Source organism: Balaenoptera acutorostrata, chromosome 6 (assembly GCF_949987535.1).
Source record: "Balaenoptera acutorostrata chromosome 6, mBalAcu1.1, whole genome shotgun sequence".
In the NCBI taxonomy this organism is placed as follows: Eukaryota; Metazoa; Chordata; class Mammalia; order Artiodactyla; family Balaenopteridae; genus Balaenoptera; species Balaenoptera acutorostrata.
This window is the reverse complement of record NC_080069.1, coordinates 37,799,426-37,812,407: the sequence shown is the minus strand read 5'-3', so window position 1 is coordinate 37,812,407 and position 12,982 is coordinate 37,799,426. Positions and strand designations below refer to the sequence as shown.

The 12,982-nt window shown below is 41.5% G+C and overlaps 1 protein-coding gene across 8 annotated transcripts in view; it reads right to left on the bottom strand.

The window, feature by feature from the left end:
- The window catches only part of FANCC (FA complementation group C), a 268,384-nt gene that overhangs the window by 30,096 nt on the left and 225,306 nt on the right, over positions 1-12,982 (bottom strand). For all 8 annotated transcript variants that reach the window (XR_009008706.1, XM_057548936.1, XM_057548933.1 and 5 more), the window contains one exon: positions 7,836-7,992. Coding sequence is in view for 7 of the 8 variants with exons in the window: in XM_057548936.1 (XP_057404919.1) it covers positions 7,836-7,992 (157 nt within the window). In the remaining variant the exon portion in view is untranslated. The remainder of the gene's footprint in view (positions 1-7,835; positions 7,993-12,982) is intronic.

Sequence of the window (12,982 nt, the reverse complement as noted above, 5' to 3'; positions counted from 1 at the left end):
AGTTACAGATCTCTATTTTCTGAGTAATCCATACTCCCTAATCCTTCATTGATGTCCATTTTTATCTAAAAGAAACCAACTAAAATTTTTCATAGATAAATTCATTATATACTCAGAGTGATTTGGCAGAATTCAAACAGAAGAGAGGCAGAAGAAAGGCAGGTTCAACAGAAGAGAGGCAGAATATTTTTTGGCTTTGATTTCAGACAAGTTAGTTAATCTCCCTGCTTTTCAGCCTCACTGTAAATAATAACAGTTATTAAAAGGTCACTGGATATATGCCCAGAAAATATCATGGAAGTTTCTATGTATTCATAATGGAAAAATCAAACAAGAAGGGAAAAGCAGGGCTTCCCTGGTGGCGCAGTGGTTAAGAATCCGCCTGCCAATGCAGGGGACATGTGTTTGAGCCCTGGTCCAGGAAGATCCCACATGCCATGGAGCAACTAAGCCCATGGGCCACAACTACTGAGCCTGCACGCTAGAGCCTGCACACCACAACTACTGAGCCTGTGCACCACAACTACTGAAGCCCGCGTGCCTAGAGCCCATGCTCCACAACAAGAGAAGCCACTGCACTGAGAAGTCCGCGCACCACAACGAAGAGTAGCCCCTGCTCACCGCAACTAGAGAAAGCCCGTGCACAGCAACGAAGACCCAATGCAGTCAAAAAATAAAATAAATAAATTAAAAAAAAAAAAAGGGAAAAGCAAACCGCATGTCCTGAAGAAATGTGATTCATCAAATTTGCCAGAACAATTTTTCAAAGTCTTATATATAGACAATGTGTGTTTAAGACCAAACACTGTCATGTGACACACAGAGCCTAAAAATGCATTGATAGAAAATAAGACTAAAATTGAAAATGGTAAAATAGAACCATTCCCTTTGTTCTAAATGGCTTAACTACTCCAGAACCACTCTATAAATGTGATGCTAGTAGAAAATCATTCAATACTGATTACAGGGATTTCCAAATGGCAAAGAAAAGGCTGATCCAACATGTAGAACAGGGCTACCTTGAAAAGCAAGGGGGAAAGCAAGAAAGCTCTAACTCAGTTTGCTGAAAGAGGACAAGAGCTTGGACATGCTCTTCTTTTATGCAGTGTTTTCTAGCAAAACAGCTCAATCAAATGTTTTAAATATCTAAAGACTGTGTGGAATCTGCCTGTTCTCTCCATGCCAACGGACTCTCCTCTTTGATTTCTTTCTGTCCAAATATTTCAGACCTTTGGTTACTCTCAACCTGCTTCTACAACCTGTTTTAGCTTTTAAAACAGATAAGATGTTAGGAGGCAGGGGAACCTCCTGGAGGTGACCAGGCTTGAAACAGCAATAGCAGAGATTTTGATTTAAAAACCAGTCTCCCTCGCCACTCCAGAGTTGTGAACAGCTTTCTCATCTGCAGCCTTTACGGATGGTTTTAAAAATGACACTCTTCACACTTCCCGAGCACATAATTTCAAGGTCAGTGAGTCCCCTCATGAAGCCCTGAGTGCTCACAGGCCAGGCATGTGTCCCAGTGACATCAAATCACAAAAGCAAACGCAAGCCGCTTTTCTTATCAAGGGAATCCTCTAAATAGAAATAAAGTCTTAATTTATGCTCCTCTGGAAGCCATAAATTACCCCCCCTAAATCTTTACAGCATCCATGTGAAGGAAGAGGCAAACACTTAACCCCTCTGTATCCTGTTTTATTTTTAAAACGGGACCCTACATTAACACAACAGGTCACTCTGCAACCCAGAGTTCCACACCCTAGCTCCGAAGCCCCACGATCCAGGCAATTATCTTTCCTGTTAAAATGAGGACAGAAAAGAAAACCTTTCTTGGGTTCCATCTGTTTGTCTGTTTTTCTCCATCCTACCAAAATCTGTTCCTTCTCAAGTTCTTCTCTTCTCCATATGGTCTAACGATTTCCGTGTACAGATTATTTCAAGTCTAGGGAAACTGTGTTACCAGGAGGCCATCAATAACAGGAGTTATGCCATCCTTCTCTCCCCTCACGCTGCCCCCAATTCTTTCACTAAACGTCAGAGGATGAATGGAAGATGATGACGGTGAGCTCCAGCCTCTGGTTTCCTTTTCTTATGGACCAGATTGTTCTGGGGTGCTCATCACTTTACCTCTGCCACAGCTACCCAGAACTGCATTGCTTATCTCCTCTCTGCCCAGAAGGACAGCCCATTCCCATCCCTCGAAAAAACAAGGGAAGACTAAGCAACGTAGAGAAGTGCGCGGCGGCCGCATTCTCTAGGCCTGCATTGTAGGCAGAGGTGAGGGAAGGCCAGCTTGTCATTCTGTGCCGTGAACTGTACAAATAACATCAGTGCTTGCTCTCTGTCCTTAGTGTCTAACCTGTTTTCATCCCGATTCATCAATGATTATTACAAGCCACCTGCCACTTGAAAGAGGCCCAAGAACACGGAAGAACAGAATTCTGAGGAAGAAATCTTTCCTTTTTTCTATCATTTTTTGATTCTTTGTGTGTGTGAGAAAGAAAGAGTATGGGTAGAGGGGAGAAAAAGATAGAATACAAACCAGAAAGGGAAATTATACTATGATTTGAGGTAATTCACAGAGAAAAGTGAATGTCTCTCATAAAAAACAAAAAGGCAGTGAAGACACAGAAAAAAAAAAAATTCTTAAGCTGTCTTCATCTATCACCCTTCATAGATATTTTTCCTAAAAAAATAAAGAGAGAAATTTCAGGTGAGAGATAAACTGAAGTTCAGTAAGCCTGGGATAGTTTCTCTTTCATAATCTATTTTTATGTAGTTTTATATAGTTTACTCCGGAATGGAGTTTTTTTTTTTTTTAAACTAATGGCTGATGACGCTTTTCCTCCAGTTTACCCGACAGCCGGCAATCACGTCCCACTGTGTAGCTGACTCTTCCAAACCCCTGACAGGGAGGAGCCCTTGTCTTAATATATAAATTAAAAGGTGACTATTCATCAAGAAATAACACTCTTCTTTAAAAAAAAAGATTCTTCATAAGTTTCATTTCAAAAAAATCCTTTACTGAGTTCATAAACAATTTGGTTTAAAAAAAAATCTACTTATATAAAAAATCTTCACCTCTGTCATGTAAAATAAGGGACCTTTATAAACATGTATTTTCTTTTATTATGCCACTTTCTTCTTTTCTTTCAAATACCAAACTTAAGACTGTAAATATCCCTTTTGCATTTTAAGATCTATTTTGTTTCAAAACATTCACATTTCTTTCAACAAATTTGAGCTTGGAAAAATGATTCTTTCTTTTTAATCTTTACCAGATGTTGTTTATACTACAAGCAATTTTTTTTTCAGTACTCCATAATGCAATTATTGTTTAATTAGTGATAAATCTGTCATTTCTGGGCTTAAAAAAAAAATTAACAAGTACCAAATGTACTTTTGTATTTTGAATTTACCCGTGCTCTCTGAGAGGGTTAAGACACAGGGATGCCAGCTCTGGAAGCAGAGCAAAATCCCCCAAATCTGAAGTTCCTCTTCTAGCCTCGCCCAGTGGCCTCTATCCTGTTGGTTTGTGTAGCCTGAGCGGGGAAGATAGCTCTTCAGCCCCCTGCTGCTTCTTGGCTCAGCCTCTGAGTGGCAGTGACCTCCCAGGTCAACTACTGCCCTGTTTTGTTTTCTTTTTTTGGTTTTTTTGTTTTGTTTTGTTTCTCTTCCTTCATCCCTGACTGGCTGCCAAGTCCTGCATCCCCAGCAGTGAAAACAGAACTTGAGATCTAGGCCTCTTTCTTTACAGACAATGCTGGGTGATCTGGTGCCCCCCTGAGGTCGATGCTGGAAAGTGCAATTACTGTCTGAGATTTTTTTTTTTTAACCTCTTAGCTACAAGCAGAAACCACCTCCACACTTTTCTATTCGATCACTGCTAAATTATCTACCTCAGCTTTTGTTAAATTACATGCATCACATTAAAGAGCTCAAAAAAGAAATGCTTAAAAGACTGCTAATGAGAAAGCAGGAAAAGAAAACCCTAGAACATTAGTAAGAAGTTATTCAAACAGAGAAAACTGACATCATCCAGGATGTGAAGCTAATTCTTCAGTATAATCTTTTATTAAAGGGGAGCTGTGTTTGAAAGTTGTGTAAAAGAAGTTTCTTTTTCTTTTGGAAGTGGCTATGATTGCTATCTGGAGAAATGAAAACAAGAATGCATCTTATCTCATATGAGGGAGGTCAAGCAGGACACTGAGGTATCTGCATGTTTATTATTCTTAAGCTCTTATTAGATCAAGAACTACTTTTTCACCCTATCTTTATTGAGGTATACTTCACAAGATAAAGAACTAATTTTAAGGGCACTATGAAGAGAATACCCGGAGTGTTTCCTGATTTAAAATCTGAATAAACAAAACCAACCCCCCCGCCCCACCCCCGCACTCTTTCGTGGGCAAATCTCTAGATCCCGCTGGAGGGGCCAGCCAGCGAAGGATCAAATGGGAGGGCATGGGAACCAGGGTATATCCTGGCCCTGGCATGCAGCAGGGCAGCCAAGCACAGTGCCACCCAGCCAGCACTTTTCATTCAAATGTGGAATATAAACAATAGCTTTCTGGGCTCCACAAACAGAATTGTAACTGGAAAACATAACATCCTTCTGATTTGGGGCCAGCCTTGGGAAACCAAACAGTGCCAAGAAAGCTGAATAATTAGCAAGTGGCTTTCACTGCTTTTGGTGACATCAGTTTTTAAGGTCAGGTCTGAAGCTATGGATTAGGTCTTCCATTGCCTGTTCTGTCAAGGGACACACAAGACCATCTGCTTTTGAAAAGTGTCAGTCTGCTCAGTAGATGACAAACTGAGGTTAATACCTTGTTTTATTTAGGAGCACCAAATGTGGCAGGTGGGCATGTACTTGGGGGAGGTCCAGCCCACGAGAGCCAAAGGGTGAGTCTCAAAAGTAAACAGGTTTTGAAAACTTACTTTTATTTTAGAAGTCAAAAACATATACATGCACTTAGAATTCAGGTGATTATTAGGTTAGTGCCTTATTATTCATAGTCTTAATGGAAAATACCAAGCCTCACGTCCTTGAGAGGCCAAAGAACATTTGGGGACATTATTTCACTTTGTACAACCTGTACTACACTTTTATCTTTTGTTTTTGCAACATCTTGGTAACTATAGAATTTCTAGGGCTAATTCTGGATAGTCCCAAGAGATGGAAACATAATTAACAGTGCTCCATATAAAATACAAGTTATATAGACCATCACACTTTAATTACTCTCAGAATCCAGCTCTAATGTAATAGGCATCGAGTTTCTTCTGGAGGAAAGTACCGCAGTCCTGTGCTAGCTGAGTCTTCAAGATCTCTCTGATACTTATGCACGGTCCTGTCACTGCACCAAGATACTGTGCTATGATAAATGAATCAGATGATGCAATTAGGAAGCACGTTCTTCAGGTTACCCTTCCAATCACTCAGTCACGTCACAGGCTTATTCCAGCCTGCCTGGTGTTTTGGCTCAGTATGCCTGAGGAGAGCAGCCCACGCCAATCAAGGACTTGCAGCTCTGTATTATAATTACCTCCTTGAACCATAAGGCACAGAGGGGTTACATCCTGCCAATGCCACAATACATTAAACCAAATAACACCCTCTGGAATCCCCCCTTTAACCATAATGGAAGCTCTGAATGTCTACACACATGATCCTGATAAATGCTCTTGGTAAATCAACTGACTTCAAAACTGTTTGGGGGAAATCATTTTAAACTGTAAATTGGAGACCGAAGGTTATACAATGCGATGTTTAATGGGAGCGCCTGCTCTCTCTCTCTCATACACAGTATCCTGTGTTTACTGAAGTGCTGCTCAGGCCCTAGGGCCACAGGGAAAAGGATGCAAAGAGGCTCAGAGAAGAACCACAAGGTTGCTGAATCAAACCAACCTAGAGAAGTCGATGAAACTGGAATTTTTCTATAGGGAGAACACTTAAAGGAAATTTAATGAGAACCTTGAAAGCAAGAAAATAGCTCAGTTACTATATTTTGCCACTGAAAAAGGACCAGAGAAAATTAAATTACAGCATGTATATTTAAGTTGGAAATAGATTTACCTGATAATAAAGGTAATGTTTTGAATGGGTTGCCAGGGGCTTCCAAAGGCCTTTGTTTATACTGAATTTTATTATAATTATTTTTATATAAAGTGACTTCTTATTTTTCACCATAATATGCAACTCTTTTGAATGATGAGGTCAAGGAGAATTTTCCTAAAAGTAACTCTCTTTGGGCTCTCTCAGTCTTTATACCTATCTTCTTTTCTTTTTTTCTATCAAACACTATAAACTTCTAAATCAGTTGGGTTCTATTTGTGCCAGCTAACTTGCAGATGAAAGCATCATGGCTGTTGGCGACTACAACACTATCCATGGTCACCTGGGAGGCCCCAGAATGGGAAGGCAAAGGGGAGCCCAGGAAACAGGGAGAAGGCAAGCACGGCCATGGTCACTCACGTGAGCTGGTAGGGACTGATCAGGACCTAAAAAGAGAACTGGGATATTGTAAGAAGGCAGCAGATTCGGTTTTGATTCTCTTACACAGCCTCCAATTTAAAAGAGAAAGAAAAAAACCAGGAAGTTCTAAGTGAATTAAACAAATAGAAGGTGTTGGAGGGGGGGCTGTGCAAACTCAGCCAACCTCAGCGCACTCTATGCAGACTCACCCGCCCCCGCAACACACGCCTCAGCTCAGCAGGGAGGCATGCACTCTCCTCCGCCCAGTTTCCTGAACACCAACATAAGATCTGACGGTTCACCATCTCCCTCGAGCTAAGTTTCTCCATCTGTACAATAGGAAGCAAATCTCTGCCCCATATCTCCCCTAGGTTACAAGAGCTAATGAGAAAACATGTTAGAGCCCACTGAGGTTCCTGTAAGAGGCCCCAGAAGCATGACACCTCCTGCAGTTTTTTAATTGTTTTTTTCAGAGTGCGTTGGTCTTTATTCCTGTTCTTACAAAAATGCACATAAATTCCAGAGCTGCCTCCCACAGAGGGAAAGCATCCCCATTGGTCGGTTCCGAGGACTGCCTGAGGGCCTGGGCCCCTGACACTGGATTAGGCAATGGGGCCCATTTGGCCCACTGAGCGCCCGACTTCCCAGGCCTGAGAAGTTCTGAGTAGAGGGGAGACTGGCAGCCCCTGAATGGAGGGAGGGTTCAAGGCTGGCAGGCTGACACCAAAAGAAAACTGACAGAATTCTCAGTTGTTTTTGTTGTTTTAACCATTTTTCTGGGGTTTTGTTTTGTATCTTTTAAGTATTTTATTTTTCCTCTAGTGAAGGGTTAAAAGTTTATTTTTTGAATGCTTTTCTTTGTTAATTGATCCCTCCTATTGTTCATAAGATCCTCACTTTTTAAAACTTAATTTTTCATGTGGAAATGAGAAATACTGTTTTAAAAAATTTGTTGTCCAAATGTCACGTCAATTCTTGTGAATATGCAATATAAGGTGCAATGATCAAATAAATCTTGAAGCTTGCCTTTTTTTTTGCCCGTGCCACTCAGCTTGTGGGCTGGTGGGATCTTAGTTCCCTGACCAGGGATTGAACCCAGGGCCACAGCTGTGAAAGCACCAAGTCCTAACCACTGGACCACCAAGGAATTCCCTCACCTTATTTTTAATACATGCTCTAAGTATGCAGAAAAGCCCCCTACATTAGGCATTTCAAAAATAAAATGTAGATAGATGATTATTTTAAAAGGTGCCAATCGCTCTTTAGTTTACATTTTTTTCCACTTGTGCTGACTAAAAGAAATGATACCCAGCATCGTCTTTAAGGATTCTTCTCCTCATCAAAACCCGGCACATACCAGCAATGAATCTTTCATAAAGCATTCGATCCTCTTCAGAAAATTTCTCTCACTGGACATAAGCTTTTCAAAAAGACGCAGCATTGTATTTTCAAGGCTGGGAAGGTGCCGAAGCCAGAGGCAGAGTATAGCTGACGTGGGGAGAGAAATCTTCTTCCTTTCAGTAAGAAATAAACAAAGCTTTAATATAAATGAGTCACTGAAAAAAGAAGCAACTGGCAAAGGATTAATCTCCAAAATATACAAACAGCTCATGGAGCTCAAGATCGAAAAAACAAACAACCCAATTAAAAAATGGGCGGAAGATCTAAATAGACATTTCACCAAAGAGGACATACAGATGCCCAAGAGGCACATGAAAAGATGCTCAACATCACTAATCATTAGAGAAATGCAAATCAAAACTGCGAGGTATCACCTCACACCGGTCAGAATGGCCACCATCAAAAAATCTACAAACAATAAATGCTGGAGAGGGTGTGGAGAAAAGGGAACCCTATTGCACTGTTGGTGGGAATGTAGATTGATACAGCCACTATTGGAGAACAGTATGGAGGTTCCTTAAAAACCTAAAAATAGAACTACCATACGACCCAGCAATCCCACTACTGGGCATATACCCTGAGAAAACCATAATTCAAAAGGACACATGTACCCCAGTGTTCACTGCAGCACTATTTACAATAGCCAGGACATGGAAACAACCGAAATGTCCAATGACAGATAAATGGATAAAGAAGATGTGGTACATATATACAATGGAATATTACTCAGCCATAAAAAGGAAAGTGGGTCATTTGTAGAGATGTGGATGGACCTAGAGTCTGTCATACAGAGTGAAGTAAGCCATAAAGAGAAAAACAAATATCGTATATTAACGCATATATGTGGAATCTAGAAAAATCGTACAGATGAACCTATTTGTAGGGCAGGAACAGAGATACAGATGTAGAGAACGGACATGTGGACACAGTGGGGGAAGGAGAGGGTGGGTCGAATTGGGAGATTGGGTTTGACATAGATACACTGCCATGTGTAAAATGGATAGCTAGGGGGAACCTGCTGTATAGCACAGGGAATTCAGCTCGGTGCTCTGTGACGACCTAGATGGGTGGGATGGGGGGGTGGGAGGGAGGTCCAAAAGGGAAGGGATATAGGTATACATATAGCTGACTCACTTCATTGTACAGTAGAAACTAACACAACATTGTAAAGCAATTATACTCTAAAAAAAAAAAGAAACAGTTCAAAATGCAATAACAAATCCAATCTGTGACTTTTTTTCATTATGGTCATAGTAGCAGTTAATATTTATAGTATCAATGAATATGTACCAAGTATCCCTTTGCAAATATGTTTCCACTTCAACTCAAGAAAAAAAAATGCTTTCAAAAAGGACAAATAAATATAGAGTGAAGAAAGAAAGAGAGTGATAAAAAATGTGATGGAAAAAGGCCTTGAGATATCCAGGTAAATGCAGTCCCTAATTTAAGAAACAGTTATGTTTGAAAGTGCATAATAATGGTTTAAAATGTGGAGTCAGCCCTGGGTTTGAGTCCCAGAGCCATCACCTACTCACTATATGACCTTGGGAAAGTTACTTAACCTCTAAACCTCAGTTTACTCATCTGTAAAATAGGCCTACCTCCCTCCTAGTGTTGTCAGAAGGATCAAATGCAATAATAACACATGTACAGTGAGTGCTTAGGACAGTTCTTGGCACATAGTAAATATTTAATCACTGTATTTGTAAATCTGTTGAAAATTTTCTTTAGTAATAATTTCATAAAAGGTGGTTGGACTGGTTGATCCACAGTTGATCCACAGCATGATACACTATAGACCCTAACCATTTTGTATAGTTACATTTCTATAGGATAAGGTATTTGGAGATTCCTCCTATGTCAGGTCAGTGAATCAGGGATTCTACTTCTCCTGGGAGGGAGCACTAGGGGGACATCTGTCTAACTCTGAGCCACCAGCAGGGGGCCCTCCCTGTGAATGCTGAGCCTATTCTGGTCTGGTGGAACTTGGCTTTCTTCTCTCGGCCCTGCTTTTCCAAGGCCTCCTGCCCTTTCACCTGCAGGACCACAGAGAGCAGAGTGATTTTCCAGGTTCTGCTAAAGATGTTTACTGTTTTTAATAAGAAAAAGGAAAGCTGGGGACACAAAGGTTTCCCATTACCCAACAACCCCTTCAGGGTCTTTCCCTTCACCATCACTTCTGGGCCATTTCTCTGCAGGAGCTGGCATGAAGCCCAGGGAATGGGTACAGGGGCAGGAAATGAATAGGCAAAGACACAGGGTAGCAATTTCTAGTAGTTTCTTTTTGTTCTTTTCCCATAGCCTAACTCCTGTAGACCTTGTCCTAGATTAACTCTGGGGCAAGACTGGAAGAGGTTGAAGAATTGTAGGGTCTGTCACAGCAGCAGGTAGAAGGGCAGGAGAAAGGGAGGGAGGCATGGCCCTCATCTGACCCTCTTTATAACTCCCATCTCACCCTGAGCTTCAGCTCTTCTGGGAAGTCTTACAGGACCCCCTTCCCTCACCTCTCCGCACCTGGCAATGAAGAACTGCCATGGTGCCCCAAACTCGTATCACCTGGCACATTCTGGGGCCACACTATGGATGTCCTCTATTGTGGCACCAGTGCTTTGGGCTGCCATTCCCATGCCACCACCCCTGTTATACTCGATGGCAAGGAGCTGGTAGTCACGCATTCAAGGAAGATGACTAAGCACTTCCCGTGTGGCACTCAATGTGCTGGGTGCAGGCCAAACAACTGGGAACAAACAGACCTAATCTGTACCCTTAGCGGTTTAGGGCCCAGTGGGAGGTATACATACATATATACATACACACACACACCAAACTGTGATAAAGGCAATGAAGGAAAAGGACAGGCTGAGGAAAAAGAGAATATCAGGAGGGGCCCAATTTAGATCAGGTGGTCAGGGACAGCCTCTCCAGTTGAGTTTAGCTAGAGACTAGCTTGGTGGGATAGGCAAGGTGAAGAGCGGTGGGAAGAGCACCTCAGCAGAGGGAACAGCAGCTGCATCAGAAGAGAGCAAAGGTGAGGCGGCCTGTGATGAGGCTGTGCAGGACCACAGGCAAGGCAAGGGTCTGGTGTTTTATTCTGGCCCAGAAGGTTTTTGTTTTTTTTTTTTAAATTTATTAATTTATTTATTTTTGGCTGCGTTGGGTCTTTGTTGCTGCACGCAGGCTTTCTCTAGTTGCGGCGAGCAGGGGCTACTCTTCGTTGCGGTGCACGGGCTTCTCATTGCAGTGGCTTCTTTTGTTGCAGAGCACGGGCTCTAGGTGCGTAGGCTTCAGTAGTTGTGGCATGTGGGCTCAGTAGTTGTGGCTTGCGGGCTCTAGAGCGCAGGCTCAGTAGTTGTGGCACACGGGCTTCATTGCTCCATGGCATGTGGGATCTTCCCGGACCAGGGCTCGAACCCGTGTCCCCTGTATTGGCAGCTGGATTCTTACCCACTGCACCACCAGGGAAGCCCTGGTCCGGAAGGTTTTAAACAGAGGAGTGCCAGGATCCAATTTACATTTCAAAGATCACTCTGATTGCTGCATGGAGAACTCAGTTCAGAGAAAAGAGTGGGTGCAAATTTCCAGGGGAAGCTGGTGTTAGCTTGGACCTGGGTGGCACTGGAGAAGGAGAGATAATGTATTTTAGCAGTAATATCAAGAGATACTCGCAATGAATTCGATGAGAGCTGGTGAAGATGAGGTAGGAATCAAGGCTGTCGCAAGTTTCTTGAGCTGCAAGATGGATGGACATACCATTTACTCAATGGAAAGAAGGGAAGAAAAGATTTGTGAAGGATTTACTCAGAGCTTAGTTTGGGGTGTGTGAATTTAGAATGTCTGAGGCACAATCCAACAGAGGTATGACGTAGGTCCTTGAATGTATCCATTGGCAAATAGCTAAATAAATTAAGGTCCATTCATATCAGGAAATATGTTCCTATTTTATAATGAATTGGATCTGTATCCCTTGAGGGATACCCAAGATACATTGGTTAAAAAACAGGTTCCAGAGTCATGTGTATGATGCAATGCTGTTTTTCTTTTTGTGTTTTTTTAAAAAGCTTATTAAAAAAAGAGAGAAAATTGAAATTGTTTCACATAGATTTCTAATGTTTACAAGAGTATAAGGTATGGTTACCAGAAGTACTACAGTGTGATAAGGAGGGGATAATTGACATTTTCTGTATATACTTCTGCATTGTTTGACCTGACCTGATAAAATGTATATATTTCTGTGGAAAGGTTAAAGAGCCAATAAAGTAAAAAAAGAAAAACGTTTTTAGGGACACTGAAAAATTTCATTCTGTTCAACATGTGTTAGTTACAGAAACTCTAAGGCTGTCCTTTTCCTACTTTGTCTATAGTTATTCCATCCATCTAGCCTGGATACTCATCAAAATGACAAATTCAAGAAAAAGAGATTAAGATTAAAAACTTGGCTCTCCAAAATTCCTACCTAATAATCACAGGAAGTTTTCTGCATTATAGCTATTTTATAATTTCTGACACAGAGCAGGAGAGGCCTGGACAGGACACTCTACCCTGTCCAACATCTCCTACTATTAGACTCTTCTGGACAGATGCCTCCTGGACATTTAAAAAACTGTACTTTGTTTCCCCAAATACTCAATTTAGTGAGTTAGTTGTGTGCCCCATCCTCTTGAAAAAAGATGCAATTAGGTAAAGAAATTGGTCCAGATGCTTATTAAATAATTTTGGCTCCAAATGTTTTTTATAGCTATAATACAAAACCAGAATATGGAATTCAATACTTTGCAAGAGAGGTTCCGGCGGGCGACGATCATCGGTAGGGAACGTGTTCTAACACTGTCTAAGAGGTAGAGGAGAGAAAGGAGCTTCCTTACTCAAGAGGAATGCAGGCAGTGTTCCATCTTTCCAAACCAGAAAGAGATCAAGGGCTGCCTGGGCTGCTGGAGTAGCCCACAGAAATCAGGACCAACTTTTTTGGAGAACTACTTAATTCCAAGGACCCGGAAAGAATATTCTCTATTACATTTCAAAGGTGAATTTCCATGAAAACTTGATTGAAGAAGTATATCAAATTTGAGGAAACTGTGCCATCGTTATCACTTATATGTGCAGAGA